General features: G+C 46.1%; 1 protein-coding gene across 2 annotated transcripts in view; it reads right to left on the bottom strand.

Annotated features, from left to right (window-relative positions):
* Positions 1 to 1,192: 1,192 nt before the first annotated feature.
* MARCHF4 (membrane associated ring-CH-type finger 4) overlaps positions 1,193 to 20,753 on the bottom strand; it is a 112,630-nt gene continuing 93,069 nt past the window's right edge. For both annotated transcript variants that reach the window (XM_055719330.1, XM_005442945.3), the window contains exon 4: positions 1,193 to 10,725. In XM_055719330.1, the coding sequence (XP_055575305.1) occupies positions 10,364 to 10,725 (362 nt within the window). In that variant the 3' untranslated portion in view covers positions 1,193 to 10,363. The remainder of the gene's footprint in view (positions 10,726 to 20,753) is intronic.

The raw sequence follows: 20,753 nt of genomic DNA, 5'->3' as shown, positions 1-20,753 counted from the left end.
AGGGGTTGGCATCCTCTGGCCATTGAGCAGGCAGCTGTTGTATTGCTTCTGGAAGTGGCCAGTAATTTCTGGATGGGAGGCACTTTGCTGTTTGAAATTCTCAAACCAATTTATATTTTCTTTAAGATTCAGGTAACTATACTCCCCATGCAGATACCTCTACATTCATTGTAGGTTACATTTTGAAATTTTCACTTGTTTCTAAACCAAAATAGTTTCATGTTCCCACTGGTTAAAACTTCCTGCTGCCGCCACCTTGCCTGAAATGCTTTTTACTCTCAAGCTTGTGATTTTTGCAATTCTGCTGTGAATTTTGCAGCTTGAGCTCAGTTCCCAATGTTTTGGCAACACTCCTGTCTGTGTGTGAGGGAATCCAGGCTGCAATATCATTCAAACCTCCTTGTTTTACAGGCAACCTTCTCTCTCTCTAGAGCAACCAAGCATTTCAGCATCCTCATTCTCCTGAAACCCACTGAGCTGGCAAAGACCACAGTGTGCTACAGCTGCTACAATTCAGCAGAGCCCTGGCTGGCTGGTGTAGGAAATTACTTCTGGTCTGAGCAGGTGCAGGGCACATGATTGTTTTTAGCAATGTAGCTGTGTGCACAGAATAAAACAAGCTCTGGGAGGCTGCCTTGAATTAGGAATAATACATTTGGGTAAGAATCACTGTTACAGGCAGGATGATGTGTGCAGTAGTTTGCCTAGCCTGGCTGATGCAGCTCTTTGTCAGTCAGGGGATAGATCTAACAGAGAGGCTGTTTTTCAGGCTGCAGGCTGTGAAAGACACAGACTTGGTCCTGGACTTATGGAAAGGCTGGTTGGAGAGAACTCTGTGCAGTCTGGTCTGCCAGTGTTTCATGGCTCCTTCCTTCTTTCCCTGAGGATCCTCTAGGGCCTGCCTTGCCCTCTCTTCTCCAAACCATCAGTGTTATTGCTGCAGTAATCAACAGTTGCCACCAGCCTCTTCACACCACGTCTCTGCCAGTTCTATCCCTGCTCCCACTGTCATATCCCCTCCCCTTGTTTTTTGTCCTTCATTTCTGATTAGCACAGCTGTTCTTTCCAAGCAGCTCCTTGTCCTGCCCATTTTCTTTTCCCTGTTTTTTCCCTTCTCCCTCTCTGTCTCTCTGGGTGTTTTGATAGATTTACTGGAATAGACCTGTGTTTAAAAAAAAAAAACGAAAAAAAAAAAAGAAAGAAAGAAAAAAAGAGAAGGAAAGACTTACTTGGTTTCTAGGGGAAGGATGAGGAATGGACTTCACCTGTCTCTCCAGAGCAGGTTCCTCACATGTGCAAGCATTGGAAAGTTCTGTGACCCTTTGGCAGAAGAATTTTCAGAGCTTCTTGTGACCGTCTTTTGTCAGCTCTGTGTTTGGCTGGTGAAACACTGCCCCTTCTTTCCTCCTGAGATGGGGAGGCTGTGCAGCTGGTTGCACTGGACTTCTAGGCACATCGCTTTGAAAAGTGATGCTCTAGGCATTCAGTAGGCACTACAGAAACAAGGGCAGTCTCAAAAGATGTCCTGGGGTACAGCTTGCTCTGACGCGCTCAGCACTCAGGAGAGGGGCTGTGAATCTAGCCTAGCTCTTTACCAGCCCCTTCCTACCACGACGTGGGTGACTGCTTCCATTGTCCCCACTGTCTGTCTGCATGCTTGCTCTGAGCATTCCCTCTGTCTTGAAGTTCACACAGCAATTTGCAGAAGATAAAGACCTGGGGTAAGGGCTGGCTCCATTACTGTTTAGATGGGAGATGTCCGTTGTCAAGGGCAGTCCTGTACAGTGGGGAAGAACCTAGCACACCAGAGTAGGTACTCTGAAAATAACAGCTTTTTTCAATGCTTGCCTGTACTTACCTTGGTTGCCTCAAGCTTCTCTCTTGCACATAGGGAAGGCACTACTTATGAACCTTATAGTGATGTTCAGTAAAGGATTTTTGCTGTTTAATGCCATAAACAACTGGTAAGTCAAAGTGCTAACACATTTTGTTATATATGCTAAGCCATGGAATTTTCTTCAAATGCCTTATGTGAAGTCTTGACCTCTGATGTGTAGGCAGAAGATGAAAACTTACTGTATAAGGCCCTGTGTGGATCATGACCAGAAAGAAAGAGATTTTTATTGACCAGGAATGGCGGTAAACAAACAAGGAAGGAGGTAAGTTTCACAGTATGTGTTACAAGTTAACAGAGGAGAGGAAAAGATTAGCAAGAGTCGTTCATTTGCTTTTTTTATTATGTATATTTTCATTAGAAAACAACCTTGAACACCCAGGAATAGTTTTCTAATAAACGTAAGCTCATGAAGAGCACTTGGAAGTTTCCATTCTGGGTTCAGGAGAATGATGGGACAGTAACACAGTCGACATGGTCATTCCTTTTAGTCAACCCCTCCATTGTGGCTGATTGTTTCTTACATTGCAGCCTTCCTTTCCCCGTGCTTCCTGCCCTGAACAAAACCACCCCCCTCCCCCCAACCCCCCAGACATCTCTGTAGAAGTCTCAAAGAGAGTATTTCTGCATGGACACACCATTGAGTTATCTCATCCCTCAGTGAACATAGTGATTTCTTCCAGGCCTGGCTCAGGACCCTACCAACAGACCTTGGAGATCCATGCAGACACACTGCTTCCTCTCCTGGGCAGACCCTGTAGTAGTGAAGGATCAGACTGTAGTCCTTGGGAGTGATTTCAAAGGGGACTCGTGAGGAGATGCAGAATTAGCCTACTAGGGACTGTGCCTGCTGGGGATGAAGATCCAGGGAAGCGTTCTTGCTATCCCCACTAGCTACCTCCCTGTTTACTATCAGCCTCTCTGGAGAAAAAGTCCTGAAGGGGTTGATGCATAGCTATGGGCTGGTTGTGCTTCTGGAATGAGGAAGATTTCCTCCCCAAGCCTGGCCTGCATTGCCTACAGAGGGTCTTTTATATAACGGAGAGCTGACGTGTATGAGCTAAAAACATGAGGGACAAGGGCATTTTGCTTTGCCACCATATAAATCTGACAGAGATTCTTGCTCCCCTGTCAACAGGGCAGACCTCACGCAGTTTTACCGTGATCTAAAATACAAGTGGTTTGTCCTCACTGTGTTTTTGGCTCAGGTACATCATCCACTCTGGTTACCCTGAGGCTAAGAAACAAAAGATTCCCCATGCCATTATCCCACAGCTTGATAGCAGTGAAGGAGATGCTTGAAAGCATTTGCTCTTCTGGATCAAGAAGCTAAACTCCGTGAAAACGGTTCTGCTGGCAACACCAGTCTAGAGGGATGGGAAGAAGGTTTGTGTGCCTGTTAGCAACTAGTAGAAGGGCTGTCCACACTCTCATCTCTACCATTTAGTAGCAATGAATCACCCCTTTCCAAAGGAAAGTGAAGGTAGGGAGTAGTGAGTGGGAGGGGACAGGGAATATAATCTCATAAGAACATAGGTACTGGGATCAGCTGTGCAGAGAACATCATTTTTTGTCTCTCTAGCTGAGAAAGAAGATCAGGTGGGTTAGGTAGAAATCTGTTCATCCTTCTAGGAAAAAGGACTAAACTGAACCTCTGTAATGTGCAGAGGAAAAACTCCCAGAGAAGTGTGGCAGGCTGGATTTTAAAGGAAAGTTGCCTTGTAATGAAGAGCAAAGAGCAGAGTAGCTCTGTCAGCAACTTGAACTGTGAAAGGATGAGACAGGCCACTTGCAGGGGCACGCTGGGCCTGTGCAGTTCTTGTGATTATCGATATCAAAACTCATATAAGCTGATAGATGTTCCCACTGCCCATCAGTGACTGGCTAACAACAGGTTGTTACTCTGCCACAGTGGGATGCAACTGGAGACAAAACGTTCTCTCATCCAGAGGGAAGCTGTGGTCCCCTGTAGAAAGCTACACGCTAGGAAGGCTCCTTGGTTATGAGCAAACTCAATCACTCAGACTTTCTTTGAGCAAGCAGGGAACTGAATGTGATGTCCTAATTCTGTTTGGTAAAGCACATCTTGATGCATAACATAACATATAAAGGATCATCTGCCCTTAGTACCTCTTCTCTACTGTTATTTTATTGTTTAAGTCCTGGGTATCAGAATCCTTCTCCTCTCTTCTCCTCTCTTCTCCTTTCTTCTCCACTCGGAAAAAAGGGTTAATAAGAGGATGTAAACAAGCTGGGAAAAATACTGTCAGTGTGGCTTGGAAAAGAATTTCTGTCTGACTCCTTGTCCCTGTTCAGAAATACCTCTCTTCTCAAACAGGTGTAATGGCAGGTGTTTGTGCTTTTGCATCATTGTGCTTGTTTGACTATGGTTCAGATAAGTTTGAGGGGTCTTCAGTCTGTTTCCTGCTGCTGGAGCTCATCATCTATTTTCCATATAGTTTTGCATTAATTAAATGCTCTACAATAATGAGCATGAGCCAGAGAAAGGCGAGAGGTCACACAAAAGCATGTCCCACTTCTGTCTTCTGTTTGCCTGAAGTTAAATCACATGTCATACTTTCCACATGGCAAATCCTAAGCTCCTGTCAAGACTTATTCAATATAGTTAAGTATTCTTTGTGGTTTGTTTGAGTTTTTTCTTTTCTTTATATTTTCAGGATAACGTTTATAAATATATATGTATATGTGTACAATATTTTGCCTTGCAATTCCAGTTCTGGGACAGAAAAACATCATTCTTTCATCAAAGGAGAAATTCACCCACTGACCTGGAGGTAATTTAAATAATGAACTAAGGTAGTTTTTGATGTTTGTGTAAACAGCACAGAAGTGCCACATTCTGTTCGCCTTGTATCCAGCATGATAGCTGTGAGATCAAAGACTGCCTTCAGTAACTGCAGCATGTCAGACTTGCATTATTGAGGGAGATATTTCTAGAGCCATCAGCTCGTTGCTGTCATATGGTAACCAACTGATGTTTTCACTGTGTTTCCTTCAACATGGAAGAAGAGGGGAAGGTCAATGCAATAAGCTCCTACACTTGTTTCTTCTCTCAGGATTTAAATATGTCATTGTCTGTCAATGAAATCAATTTGCCTGTCTGGATGCATGAAGGATGTAGAAGACGCTAAAACTAGTCTGTGAGGAATCCTGTATCTGTCTGCCCAGATCTTCAGGGCTGGAGGCTAGGGATGGCAGAAGGGAGAGGCATCTGTTGGCTCAGGAACAAGGAGCAGTCACAGGTGAGGTGACAGTGGAGGGGAGGTTGGGATACTCAGCTGTAGTCACTAAGGCAATTGCACTGCTGACTCTTTCCCTCCAGGTGCATGACTGATGTACAATAGTAAGTGAAAGGAATAGGTCTTCTGGCCACGTGTTCTCACAAGGAGATGTGCAGGGGTCCTGGTGGATGAACCACAGATTCGAAGTGCTAATGGTGCAGCCTCCTCCTACGCTGCAGAGTAGCAGTGCTTTGTTCAGTCAAAATAATCTTTTGTCTCTGGAGGAAAACAAAGGGAAGATGCTTGAGTGATTGATCACCACACGTGGGCAGGGGATGGTCTGGAAAGTCTTCAGAATTGTCCGCCATCTACAGGCATTATCTCTGACATTTTACTACTGACAGACACAAGGGCTTTGAGAAGGATGTGGTAGGGATGTGGTAGACATGAGTAGTATTTTCCTTTCTCCCTGGGTACAAACATGGTGGACAGCTGATGCCTGTCTTAACTCTGTGCTCCTGTCTTGCTCTTTCCTTGGGTTGCCTGTCGCGGGAAGATAAGATGTGGACCTCTTCAGCACCTTGCTTGGGAAACCACAACAGGGACCACACCTGATTTACTTGAAAAACAGTCCATCACTTCTGACGTTTGAAATCGGAAACCACGTGCCAGCTGGCTATGTGGGTTCTGCTAGCACTGCGGACTTCTTGTGGCAACCAATTAACAGCAGGCACTGAGACTGGCAAAGGGAATATACAGCAAAGAGGACTGACTGATGGTTACGGAGTCTGACTACTGATACAGGCTTTGAGTGGTCCCTGTGTTCTCTGACGACCCTTGGGTTAGTGCATGTGCTTGAGCCACTGTAGGCACAGAGGAAGGGGGTCTGAACTTAGCAGTGGGTATTTACCAAGAGACAGGAGGGCAGGAATGGGAAAGCTATGGAGCTGGCGGCCACCGCTGATGTTTCAGTAGGCAAGAATAGCATTAGCAACTGACACAGAGCAAAACACCTCTGAAGAGCATAACCAGAAGAGCATTACCAGAAAGACCTGTAAAAACTGACAGAAAATCAGGAAACTAGCAGAAATCACAAGAATGAGCAGGACCACGCACACACAGTTTCTGATGATGGCTGAACACAGTCCTCCACAATGACCACCCCCAAATGGTATTGGAGGACCACAAAGCCCAAGAGCTGAGGGCTCTCCACAGTGATAGGGCCTGGAATTTTCTCCACTGGGAGAAACAGCTGCCAAACTCTGCAGGCTTTGTTTGTCGGTGGGAGCTGATCTGGCTGCTTTGTAACAAAACACAAGAACATCTCTTCAGAAACCCAGCAGACAAGACTAGAGGAAAGGTGTTGGGAAGAAGAGATGCCTTCTGTAGCATAGCTCTGCCCCATCTCTCCTGTCTGCTAGAATCCCCCAATACACAGCGTGTTTTGCATGTCTCGGGAACATACTATCTCCGTTTGCACCTTTTAAAGTCCTGCATAGTAGCACAAAGGGGATGGCACAAGGAGGTTGTGGGAGACAAGAGAACTGTGCTATGGAAGGAAAAGACCCTCATCAGTATTTCTGCCATCCATACTTTGGGGAAGAAAGAAAAAGATAATCCAAAACCCCAAACCCCATACTAAATTTGCACTTGTTCTCTCAGGCTGGCAGCCTAGAAATTCATAAACTCAGAAGTACCTTGTTCTGGAGTAAACTGTTCTGAAAACAGTTTCCAATGGCTTCCCCGAGTTTGCATTGCTGGTGGCAGCCCTTCGGCTCCATGCTGGCACATGTATGAAGCTCTTTGAACAAGTTTTGACCTTCCTTTAGCCCCTCTGCCCATCAAGCCAGCTAATGACATGCTTCGTATTGCACAGAACACATACAATTGACAAGTTCATAGTGTTGTTTAAATATTAAACAGTCTAGACAGGCTTTTGAGTCTTATGCCGCTGTGAAAAGGCTCAGACCATGCCCATCTCTGAAATTGGGCTGCGGGATCATTTGCACAGTAAGACAGACAATAAGACTTGTATACATTGCCATGCAACAGAAGAGACCCCGAACCGCCAGCCCTAAGTGGAAAGTTTATTTCTAAGCACAATATATGGAAAAACCAAACCAACAAACCCCACAGATATAGAAAATGTTGTAGCAAATCCCTGGTCAAGTAGGACTTCATGTCTGTCACTACCCTGCACCTCACAGCTGCTTAAAATGTCATGCAATGGAGGAGAGGGCACTCGGACGACACCCTCTGCTTCGGATCAAGGAGGATCTCCAAGCAGGAGAGGGCCGATGGGACTCCCGCTGAGTGATTCGGACTGTAACCAGCAAAAGGGCAGCGCTGCTCACCCCCACCGCATGCTTTGTGACTACCGGTGGTAGACTTAGCACTTCGACAGGCTTTACCAACGCGGATTCTCACAACACCCCTGTGAGGTAGGTACGTATTGTTATTCCCCCTTTGTGTGGAGGGGGGACTGAGCCGAACAGCCCAAGGCTACAGAGTCAGTGGCAGAGCTGGAGTGAGAGTATGCAGAGTCCTGTGTGCTCAGAGTACTAGATCACACCACTCTTTCATGGCAAGTTGTGCTTCTGACCTCATAAACTTTTAGCTGTTAGCCAAATTAAAGGAATTTGACTTCTCCATGTTAAATGAGTGGAGGGCAGGGAGGGAAACAACATCATGTCTGACAGCTGTCCCTTCATCTGGGTATGCTTCCCCCTTCCCAAAACCACCGTAATTACTCATCTCTTGGAATGAGGACAGCTTCCAGGACAGGTAGGGGGCGAGAGGCTGCTGTGTTTGCTTGATTTGGCCAGGTTTCTCTCTACTGTGGATCAGAAGCGGTTCTTCCAGAGACCGTTCGTTGCAGCACCTTCATTCTGGGGGTAGCTGCTTTTAGAGATGGTTGGAATTGCCCCTTCCCTCTCCCTCTGCCCACCAACATTGCTTCCTTGCCTCTGCCAAAAGCAATCTTTGGTAGCTAATAAGATTGGTCAGATAAAGGTGCAGTGGCCTCAGAAACCATGCCGTTTCATACGGGTCCTCAGTAAGTCAGCGTTCTTGGCCGGTGTTTCACCTCCCACATTCTCTGCCAGAGAAGTACCTGTTCTGTTGCATTCTGATATTCAAAGGGACACTGTCAAGTAATCAAGGTGAAAAATACAACCTGCCTTGAGGTGCTAACCTCCATCTTCAGCATTGCGGAATGGCTGGTTCAAACCCGGAGGTTGAAGTTTGACACCTTCTCTGGTCCAGAAACACCTGGCCCACGACAACATAGCTGCCAAAGGAGCTGGTGGCTTGTCTTTTGCCCTGACTCCAACAGAAGCTGTGAGAGGTGCTGGTAGGACGCCGGAGGGCAGTTGGACACAGCCATTGTGCAACGCTGCTCAGCACTGCTGCTAAATGGATGCAGTTTGGCTGAAGTCCTAAATTATGCGGGGAGCTGGGTTCAGGCTTGATCACTGTGGGTTCAGTGTTTTGGGATCACTGAGCTGTTGCTCCTCAATTAGCTAATCTCTATATTTTTAGGGCTCGGCTCTTAACTTTCTTCGTGGCTGATGTACTGGCAAAACAGCTCGACCCCGCAGAGCTGGGACATACCCTCCGCAGAGCGAGGACAGTCAGCAGGAAATCGGTAACGTGGATTTCCTCCAGTTGCAGAAGAAAGGTGGGGAGGAGGCGGAATGGGGTGGTGAAGGGAATGGGGTGAGTGGAGAGAACAATACGTGCCCAAATGGAAAAGGACAAAATCGGTAGGGAAAGAAATTTTATTTTCAAGCTTGTAAGAGAATATTACAAACAATGGAGAGTAAAAAAAGCCCAAACCCTAAAAACTATTTAAAAAGTACTTGACAGTGTCCCTTTAATATCCACAAATGATTCAGCCATTGTGCATTGAAAGAGAATGTTCCTGAAGAGCAACCGGTACCTTCGAGGATATATCCCAGAGAAGGAGACCTATTAGAAGTGTTACATATTCGATCAGCAACTGTGCTCCCTCTTCAGACTCTCTCTTGAATGATTGAATGGTATAGACTCAGTAATAAACTAACAGACTGGATGTGAAAGGCTCAGCCTACAAGACTGAGTGAGACTGTTGCAAACTGAGCAGCAGGGATACGGGGGGTGGGGGGGTGGGTTGGAAATAAAAAAGATTTACACCTCTAATGCATGACTGTCTGAATCAGAAAGGAAGCAGAAACCCACTGAGACGGGTCAGCTTCTTGTGATCAAAGGGAAGGAAATCAACCTGGAACGTCTGCATGGAAAATGATGTGAGTGGCAAGATCTGGATGCTGGATTTGGGGTTATGAAGGCATAAATCACACCAGTACTTGTGCTTGAAACACCTGTGGAGAGTTTGTACAAAATTTGCCAAAAATGCCTATATGTCAAATAAAGGTCACGGAGCGCCCTCCCCCCTCCCAATTCCACCCTCACAAATCCCTTGTCAGAAACACTAAGAAAAAAACCCAGTATTTTTGGTGGAATTTGGGTATGTCTGGATTTGTTAGATTATCTTGGTGGGATGATTCAATCTCTCTTTCTGTAAATCAATACTGAAAAATCCCCAGCCATTTCACTTCAGGTATCCTACGATAAATTGAACAAGGCTCCAGAGTGACTCATGAAATAAAACAACTCACAGCCCTGGTTAATCACAGTCTGGAAAATAAAAATACTCCAAATATTTCGTTCCCTTCCTTGTTTTTAAAATCTCACACTGTGTGTTTGTGTGTGCGTGCGTGTGTTTACAAGTTGTGTGTACAGAGGGTTACCGATTCCAGGTAATAGGATTTGTAAGACATGCTAAACCGTCTGTTCCTCTGCTTCCCCAGAACTCTGCCTACTCAGTTTGTAGTCTGTATTGCACTTGTTTTGTTGGGTTTTTTTGTGATTTGTGTTGTTGGGTTTTTTTCTCTTTTTTTTGTGTGTTTTTTGTTTTTTTGTTGTTTTTTTTTTTTTAAACAGGCTGGAAAATATTAACCTCTTTAGCATGAGTGTGCAGCTCTCCCTCCACCTGCTTTTTCCCTCAGCTGGCCAGGTGCCGCCTCTTATATTTTGTGCAGTTACCAAAAAAGAAAAGGAGAGGAGGAAAGAAAAAAAAAAAAAAGAAAAGAAAAGGAAAGAGAAAGAAAAAGGCACACCATGCTCCTCTGCTTTATGAGTTCTTTGTCTCCTCCGCTTCGTGTTAAGGCCTCCTGAATTCCTCGGCTCAGACCGTCGTGACCCTCATGACGAGCTCTCTGTTACTACTAGACTGACTCCGCTGTTCGTGAGGCCTCAGGTGGCTGAGTATATGCAGGATGGTGTAAGCACAGTGGTGGTCAGAGAGGGTGCCTGTGGCATGGCCGGCAGCCCGTGCCCCGCTGTCGGCTGGCGCGGAGTTAGTGGCTGTACCACCAGTGGAGGACGAGTGGGTGGTTTGGGAGGAGGGGCGCTGATTTGTCCTGGTCCCTGTTTTTTGTTCCTCCATGTCCTTTGTTTTGTCATAGTTCAGCACTTTCCACTGCTGATTGACCGCCTGCCACCGTTTAAAAATCCGGTAAACCGAGGGCCCTTCGTGTATTATTAGACCTGGAGGGAAGGGGGAAAGAAATAAACATAAAACAGAAACAAAACTTTAGACTAAAGAACCATAAACCTAACCCAGCATCCTGCCCCCAGCTAGCTGGTTAGCTCAGCTCTCCCTCAGCCAGTGCTTATTCAACAATAAATCATGTATTTTAATTACCGACTGGCAGAGCACTGGTGCTCCAGTCTTGCTGGATCCCTTTTCCCCTGAATTAGAAGGATTACAGCTTTATCTCGGCAATCAATAAACGGACTGTGAGTGCAGCAGAGTGAGTTATGCTCTTAGAGCAAAACAGTGTCTGTTTACCACTAACGCCCAAGGTTTAGCTGTCCCCGGACTAGTTTTGCCTGCTGCATAGGCGTGATTCACCAAGCTAACGGTGCGTGTTTGCAGGGGGTGTGCCTGGCTCTGACGTGCCAGTGACGTCTGCTGCAGCAGCATCGTGTGTGTGCACAGCCCCAGCCTCTCCCCTCACACACCGCAGCACGGCAGACGTGCACATGGAGGCCAGAGGTGGCAATGGAGTGGAAAAAAGGGGCTGTCTATACCTGCAAATGGTTTGTCATCCTAGGCAACGTTTTCCTCGTCTGCAGAGCAGGTACCTCATCCGTATGTCACTGCTCCCTTCCAAGGGGAAACCCAACACACTTGAAAGAAAGGGCAGATGAGTTTACACCCTGCGTGCACTGAATATGCACGTAATGCCCGTGTCCTGCTACCCATCTGCATGCATCAGAGCTATGTGGGGGGTGGCAATGGGCTGTAGGACACCTGCGTTAGAAAGAGTGAGCAGCTCAGGCCCTGCCACCCAGCAGTTAGCTCACCTCCCAGCAGTCTGTCATCCTCCCCAGCCTTGCGAGAAGATTGAAGGATTAAATAATGTTAGAAGCTTTTAGGTGATGACAGTACTTGAGTATTGAGCTTTGTTATTCTTCAAACTGCCAGGCTCTGCCTAGACCCTTTGAAAGCATTGGGTCCAGCAGCGGCTGCAACACTGTGTAGCTCTCCACCGAGGCTGAAGGAAGCTGCAACATCTCAGGTAGACTGGCTTAGCTGACACACTGTAACGCAATTAACAAGCTTTGCTAGAGAGTGGGATTTATGCAGCACGAGGGGTGTCTGAGTCTCCCTGAGTCTCCTTGTTTTGCAGCAGTCTGTCTGTTAGGGAAGTGCCTTTGTGCCCCGTGTAACTGAAGCCAGAGCAGCTGGTAGGACTGGGTGATTTAGCACATGGGTAGCTTCCTTGTTCCTAACGATGGCTTCACCATTCTTGGTCAGGATCAAGATTATCAGAAATATTTCTAAGGAAGAGCAGCTGTCTTGCCTGCCTGTTGCAAGCATATAAATACAAGAGCAAAGAAGGAAAGACCCACAAGAAATAAGAAGCAAAATCATGCCTAAATTAGGAGGTTGCCTTGACCAACAATGTGTAAAGAGATGATGGTCACCACAGAATAAAGTGGTTTATGGCTATCCCTGATGAATCAAATGCTATGGCTTTCCCCTCCACCCACTTTTCCTAGACTGTTCTAGTTTCTGATGGCAGATAATTACTGGAGTAAACCTGTGCTATATCAAAACCCCAAATATCTGAAGGTCATCCTAACCTTAGGGCTGGTCTCCCTGTTGCTCACTGATGGGACGCAGCCACCTGGTTTCTTAGGGTCTGCATCTAATTTTACAGAGTTTAAACCCCTAGCTTCAATACAAAGTGAATTTCTGTCCTCTCTGGTTCTACGCATAACTAGAAGCCCTGCTGACCTGATCACAGATTATCTTCATGGCATTCTCACATTCATGGTAATGGGGTGCTGAGCCTGCTTACTGGCTGTAGAAGTAATTACACGGGATAGTTTAAGATCATTTAAAATCTTAAGATAGTTTAAGATTATGGAGATCCGGGTGGTCTGGGACAGGTTATGGCAATGGGCACTACAGTACAAGGCAGATCTTCCCTCTGATTCTGACAGACCGCTGAGACTGAACAGCTGTAACCTGTAACCCTGCAGTGATGCCAGCTTTTCATAACCAAGCACCATGATGTCATAATAGAAAATATGTGGGTTTCCCTCCCCACTTTGAAACACGGTTGAGAATTCTGACATCTTCTGATCAAAGCATCAACCGTAAAAAGCAGGACTTAGGAAAAGCCTGCAGCTCCAGCCAAGGAGACAGAGCTTTGAAGCAGGCCTGAAGTGGATCAGCCTATGACAAGGGACATTAGACATATATTTAAATGAGCTGTCTGATCTGCAATGAATGAAATTCCACTCTGATCAATGACAGAGTCAATGTTTCTCTGAGACCACTTTAAGCCTTGGATAAAAGAGTTGAAATCAAATGTTTTCTCCCTGGCTGTAGAACATTCTCCATAGAATCAAATGCATTCTCCAAAGTATTAAACACTGAGCCAGGATTGTAAATCTATTCTTAATTACCTTATCACAAATATTTAATGCGCAGCCTGATTCAAGAGGGCTGTTTATAAAATTCTTGTTTGTTTGCCTTCTAATTATAAATGTTTATGATCTTTTGCAATTAACTGTATGATGGTGATGGATGGGTTGCTGAGTCAACTGAGCACCTGTTTTCTTAGATAATTTTGGTTTCCAAATATTTATAAAAGTACAAAATAACTTGTTTTCATCTGTATTTACTAGGCTCTAAATTACTTATCGATTTCCCAGTGTCAAGCTCAGGAAGCTGTAAAATTAAAAAGGAACCAAGTGGAGGTGTGGGCAGGGAGGTGGAAGTAATAGTGATTCATTTGCAAGAGTAAATGCCAAAAGTAAGCAAGAGTCCATCAGTTTATATCAAGCTGCAGGACACTTAATGTTCCCATCAAAATGAATTTTGTCTGCCTGAGATAAATTAGGATTGGAATTCCTATGTTCAGCTCTGTGCATCCCCCTACAGAAACACCCCTCCCTTGAGGATCATTCTTGTTTACAGAGGTGAAACTTTCCAATTAAAGGCCAGACTTAAGTGGGAAATCCTTCAGGAAGAACTGTATTCAACTAGAAGTGTCCAGCTAGAAGCAGTTATTCCATAAGCCAAATCCTGTGTACGTGGGGAAGCTAATAGGTTGTTGTCAGTGTCTCTCTTTGTGCACGTCTCTCTCTTCAATACAGAAATGTCTATATGAGAATTTCAGACGGATTCTGGTAGTGGCTTCGTCTTTTCTACTCTTCCCAAGTTTATCTCGCCCTCTTCTGCTTCACAAAAACTGTTCTATATGGATCCTCTGTGAAAACCATCCTCTTTGGAAGGAAAATGTGAGTTTCATGCAAAATGTGTTGGTCCAGATTGGTGTCCAGTCCATGACTGTGGTCTTGTTTGTGGTCTCGGTGAAATGGAACTCCAATGGAACATGGGCACTGAAGATGTGCAGTTCTCATTCCCATTTTCTCAAATAGAGACCTGGCTGGACCAACATCAGAAGAAATTCCTTGAGCTGAAAATTGTTCAGTGCTGGAAGAAGTGTTCCAGGGAACTATAATACACGCTTGTCTTGTTCTTATTTCACTCTCATGCCTGTTTGTGGCCATTGATGGAAACAGAGCAGCTGGCCAGATGGAGCCTTGGCCATTCTTACGTTCTTAGACATTGCTACTTGCACTGGATGGTGCCATGAAAAGATTTCCCAGATGGCTCTGGAGCTGGAGACAGCCCATATTATGAGATAGGGTCATTAACCTGATAGCAAAGTCTACAAAAAAAAAGAAATATTTCTAATGCCTCTGCTTGCGTTGCTACATTGATGTGACTGTGCTGTTCCCAGGACACGACATGAGCTAACATGGTAGAGCTAATCCAGTGAGGTGCTCTGAATTAACACATGCTGAATCTGGGAGAGTATGTACAGGAAATCGTGTTGATCTCTTTTCACTGTGTTCACTCTCTCCAAATATTAGCCTTTTCTGCTCTTTCTCTTGTGGCTTTATTATTATTGAGTCCATGCAGAGGGTGTGATCACGGTCAGCCCTGTGGAGCTCTGTGGAGTCCAGGCAGGAGGGACTAGTGATTATCCTGGATGCAGGGATTACTTCCCAGATCTGAGAAGCTGCTTTGTGCATCACAGCACAGGCAAACACAACAATACCTTAGCAATAGGTCATACCCAAACCGTACACATTGCTTATGCTGGTATCTTATGCTTTCAGCACCTAACTATTGCTTGTATACAAAACTATCAACAGTAAGTGACCCAGCCCCAAAGAGCACAGAGTTCCAGACTGGATTTAAAGCAACAGGTAAGCAACATCAATACAGGTTAGCTAGTCAAGGGTTCTGTCAGTGCAGTTGCATACCCAGTCAGTGCATGCCCAAAGCATCTGGGAGAGCAAGATGACAACTGATGGCTCTGGGGAAAGACTTACCTCTTCCATTTACCTCCCACCCTCTCTCATGTTCATCACAGAGCAAGAATAACTAGACATCTAGACACATTCCAGATGATTGAGATGTGGTCTGCAACAGAGCTAGCGCCTGTGAAAGCAGTTTAATGTCCACATTCTACTGATTTCCACAGCTAACTCTGAGCTTCTGGACTCTTAAAACACTAGAGTTAGAAAAGGGAGCATGACCAAGGCTGAGTATCGTGGCCCAGAGGTAAGTCTCATGTCACCGTAAGATTTCTCTGAGCTGTGCAGTACCTGCCCACACCACATCATGATCCACGTGGGCAGTGCCTGAGCAAGGAAATGTTCCCGGTGCTGAGGCTGGACACATACGGACTCTGTGCTGAAGGTCCTTTGTGTCTTGGCATCAGTCGGGACAGAGGTGCATTGCCATCAGTTGTCCTGTGGCAGGACTGGTCAAGAGAGAGGTCCTCAGCCCAAGGGCTAGAAGGGTCTTGGAAGCATGGGCAAAACCCAGATGTAACAAGGACAACTGTGTTTGTGCCTCTGGATGGGCAAGAGGGGATCAGTTGCTATACCACCATCCTGTGAGATTAACCTGAGCCTCCAATTTAAGGCAACTTTGGAGCAGCAGTTTCCCAAAAATGACAAGCAGTCAGCTTCTGCACATCGTCAGCCTCTGCCACCAAGCGATCTTTTCACCAGGACTTTCAGCTTCATATTAACCGTCCTCTTCTTCCAACAGTTGCTGTGCATTTTCTTGAAAGAAACAGGTAAATTCTAGGGGCAGGAACTGTTTCTCTTGCTTACCAGGAAAGAAGCCACCAAAACAAGGCTTCTGCTGACAGTATGTGGTACATCCCTCCTGCACTGACATGCTTATTATCTACAGGAGGAAACATCACAGTCCATTCCAGCCAGTTACTCTGTCCTGCTTCTTATAAAGCCCCTGTCCTGCCACCTGAGCTGTCACCTCTTGTTTCCACCTTCAGCAGTAGTTTCCCCCTTTGGTTTCCTTTCCAAATGCGGTTTCACCTCAACCAGATAGCTGCCATGCTTTAGCCCGTTTCTGTTGCTCTCATTGCTGGGTGTCAGGGGAAGATTATGGCAGCTGTGATCAAAGCTTAATGTTTGCATGCACAGCAGCATGGCTCAGGCCAAGGTAAACCAATCCTCCTGGGAGATAACAGGGTCATTGCTGGGCTTTCTCTTTATTGGCATCATTGCATACACAAACCTTTCCCTCCCTTTCTGTGAATACTTTAATCTTTTGTGGCAATCTCAAATTCCCCCACTTTTGTTACCAAAGCTCCAGCAGCTCAGCCCTCTCTTATCTCTTTGCCTTAATCTCATCCTATCTGCGCTATCCTTAGCTGCCTTTTATCTTAACCGAAGAGCAGAAAAGTGGCTGCATTGGTTCAGACAAGGGGTCTGTCTCTTACAGCATCCTGCCTCTAGCAGTGGCAAACAGTACAAGGAAAGGTATAAAAACAAAGCCAGGAGAGCGAAGTTTCCCTGATGGGCTCTGCACACTGCAGGGGCCATACCTACCCACAGATGGTCTCTTTTGTTCCTTCTGTACTCATTATGTTCCCTAGCCATAGGTTTCTATAGTGCAGTACAGTAGTGTACTGACTTTTGCTCTGTGCTCCGTGTTCCACTCAAGTTAGGCTGCCCCGCCACTTTTCAAATTCTCATAGTCACCATGAGATTGCTCCATTCCAGAAAGCACTTTCGAAATAACCATGAATCTCTGCCTCGCCCCAGCTTTGCAAATATCTCACAGTACGTGGGACATGAGTCATCGAGCTCCAACTGGACCCTTCCAATCCATACTGCTTTTCAGAAAGCCAGAGGAACATTGTGGGGGAAATGGGCTGGGAAAGGGGCAGCTAGCATCTGGCATCCCTCAATGTTGTGACAGGGTCAGTTCCAGCTAACATGACAAGTTCTTTAAACAACCTAGCATCTTTAAATCCTCCAGTGGCTGAGACTCAAGGTCACAGAGCTGTGCTCTGCAGGCAATGGGGAAGAGGGTGAACCAAGAAGTGGGGAGAAGTAGTTGTAATTGAAAGTAATGTCATGGCACCAGTGGGACTCTGTACTCGGGCTGTTTTGGGAGGGGAGATGTGAACATCAGATTTGGCCAGGTGGAGAATCAGGTAATGCCCTCCCTCTCCTCACTCCTGTCCATCATCTTCAGAACGTCTTAACTTTGTTGCCCTTTTTCTGCAAGTGAACTCCCCAGGAGGGTGCAGCCCCCAGAGCAGAGAGGTGCAGAATCAGCACTGTACACCCCACCTTCCTTTTGATACCCTGATGAAAGAAAGTGATATGTCACAGAATTGCTATCTTCAGCACTGTGACTGCCTTGTCCAGCTTGTGTGTGTGATTCTGTTTTCTCCTTCCTAAGGGTAGCACTTTGCACTTCTCTTATATTCAGTTCCATCTTGTTGATTTCTCCTATTTGCCATGATCATTTCAAATGCTGATCTGATCCTTCAAAGTGCTTGCAGCCTTTCCAAGTTTGGCGTCGTCTTTGAATCTTATAACAGCACTTGCTATTTCATTATCTAAGCCATTAATAAAAACACTGAAGAGAGCAGAGTCCAAAACAGTTGTGCTTGAAACGTGTTTCCAGTTTATGTACACCACTGACAGCTACTGAGAAAGCAGCTTCTCGATGGGCTGTACACCTGTGATATCTAATCTAAATAACACCTGTGTTATCTATCTGTGTTACTTAATCCAGACCACATTTCTTTGGCTTGTTTAGGAGACTCTTAAGGCGAAGTACCAAAAGCATTGCCCAAGTCACGGCATATCGAACTGTCTGCTTTCTCCTTAGTCACTAGGACAGTTACCCTCCCAAATTAGACAGGGTTATCCTCTTGTGCTCATCAATTGGCTGGCTAAGAAATTATTCTAATATCTTTCTATGAATCACTTAAGCTGATTTGCCCTTCATTTCCTTGATCCTCAGTTCCTGTCTTCTTTAATGACAGAGATTATATTTAAAGCTAGGTACTTTGCTTGCATTTCCCCAGCTGCCTGGCACCTCCTGCATCCTCCCCAGGTTCCTGATGGTGAAATGCTCATGGGTCAGAGACGGCTCCTGCAGCTTCCTCTGAAGTTCACTAGGACATGCTGACAAGGACAGAGCTAACTCATTTGAATATTTTTGAGTCTGTTCTTTTCTGATTCTGCCCTGGGCTCCTTTCTCCTCATTAAAATTATTTTAGTTAAGTTTTGAAGACTGAAACAAAGGCAACATTTAATTCTTCGGCCCTGTTGGCATCAAATAGTATTTGAGCTCTGAAGATTTGCCTTGTCCTTCTTCTTACTTTACATATGCTTATGGAGCCATTTCTTGTTGCCTTTTGTATATCTGGATGGTCATCCTGGGCTTCAGCTCTGATAGCTCCCCACGCCCATGTGATTTCTAGAGACTTTTCATTAGTTGCAGGCTCTTCTTTCTGCCTTTTGTGTGATCGCAGCTTCTGATTTGGGGTCCTCAAAGAGCTCCGAATGCAGCCTCGGTGCTCCCTTCCCACGCCTCTGAGCTTCCCCTGCACAGGCACAGTTTGCTGTTGTGCCTTTAGTATCATCCCTTTTGGCAGCCACGAGCCGTTTGCAGCTCTTTCATCCTTCAGATTTCCTTCCCAAGAGAGCTCCCCGCTCTGCTCCCCTGAGGCTGCTGCTGCTTTTCTGGAGTCCATTATCCTCACATCACACTTTTCTCCAGCTCAGGAATGCTTTCATCCCACAGTCACTTTTCATACAAACTGCTGCTATGTTCAGATTTTCAGAGATTCTTTGCTTTCTGGTGAAACGAAATAGAAAGTATAGTCTCCTTCATAACTGTCACCTACACCTTCCAAAATATAAATTTTGTCCCCAGAATGTTTCAAAAGCTTAGTGAGCACTCTACCCTGCATACAGGAGTTCAGGTAACGGGTGACCTGGAACTGCTGGTGCTGCGTTTTAGATATTTATGGTAGTTGCATGACCTGGACCAGTGAGCAGGATGTCTCTGGTCCACAAGACATCTAGCAAAGGTCTACTCTAAATAATTCTGGAACTATACAAGGAGGGTGTGCAAGCTTAGCAATCACCAGCATTGAATGACGTATAGTATAGTATAAATTGAAAATGTATTCGTAATGATTAGAGCTCGAGTGAATGCTTAGCGTATAGAAAAAATAATTAGCTGATTATAATCAGGCATTTTCTTATCCATCATTCTCCATGCACATTTTTTAATATCCAAAGAACTGATTATCTGTATTTTAATATGGACTGTGTTTTGGCTCAGCAGAACTGGGATGGCTGCACTCCTGGACCCTGTTAAGCGCTGTTGATCACTGGATGATGTGCCATCATGGAGCCTATGGGTCTGGGGAAGACAAAACACCCCTTCTTCTGCTCAGCACCCTTTAAGTGCATTTGCTGTAATGGGGCTCCAGTGGCAGGCAGCTTTCACAGCAATGTGTATGCTGTGCTTGGATCTCCTCGAGCCCCAGAGGCCACAATTCTAGCAAAACTGAAACAGAGCTCCTCAAAGGGTGAGACCTCCATGGCTGGGGCAGAGCCCCCACCACTGTATGCAGAAAAGCTGCTCCCAGCTGTCTTGGGGAGGTATTTTATGCATATATGCATTCTTCCATCTTAACAGAACAGACTGGTCCCCAGGCCTTCAACTGCTGACTAACCAGCAAGTCTTGTGTTTACTACAGCTTGTCTCCTCCTCTGTAAGCTGGGGTTCAAGGACAGCTCTTCCTTAAAGCTTCCTCAGCCCCAGGCAGGCCAGGACCCCCCACAAAGGCAGCAAGAGCCCTTCTTCCCTGCTTGCTCTGCTCCATCTGGCTGCAAGGGGAGCAGCAGGTCCCATCTGGGTGGGTCATTATGCTACACCCCAAGCTCTCTGCAGCCATTAACACCTGCCCGCAGAATCAGCAAGAGCCCTGCTGGGTGGGAGATGGATCCAGTGTGCTGGCATCTCAGAGGGTCCCCACAGCTGCTGTTTCACCAGGCGAGCAGTCATGGCAGACCTTGCCACCTGCCACACTAGGACAGAGCGTGGGGGCCGGGGAAAGGAGGCAGCTCTTTTATTCCTGATAGGCGTGCTTGGCATGACAGCCAGCACATCCCTCCTCCAGGCAGCACTGTGAGTTCACAGGAAGCTGCTGAGCTCTATGGCAGGAGGCAATTTCCAGGTTGTGACGCTGCAGCACATCATGAGTTCATGTAACACAAGTATGCGGCAGTGATTCCTGTGCACACAGGATGCTATGGGTTCCTCTTGGAAGCAGGAGCAGTCCATCCCACATACATGGCATTTGTAGCTGGGGAAGGAGGAGTGCTTTATCCAGTGAGATGAATTGAGAGGACAGGTAGGAGTGCCTGTCATGGGGCTTGTGGAGCTGCTGGGAGCTGGGGTCAGTATGTTGTAGGAGCATTTGGGGAACTTTTATGGCTGCAAGGTAGATTCCGGCTCCTGTGCGAGGTGCTGCCTTCATTCCAGGGCAGCCACTCTCAGCCATGTCCTCTGCCCACCCACACACTCCTCTACAACACGTGCACGTGGGCTGGGCCCTGAAGGTCTGAGCTGGTAAGGCCCAAGCTGAGGAAAGACTGGCAAAATTAAGGCGCTGATAGGAGGTATCCAA

The sequence above is a fragment of the Falco cherrug genome, chromosome 8 (assembly GCF_023634085.1).
Source record: "Falco cherrug isolate bFalChe1 chromosome 8, bFalChe1.pri, whole genome shotgun sequence".
Lineage (NCBI taxonomy): Eukaryota > Metazoa > Chordata > Aves > Falconiformes > Falconidae > Falco > Falco cherrug.
The sequence above is the reverse complement of the archived record's forward strand: the minus strand, read 5'-3'. Positions and strand labels throughout refer to the sequence as shown.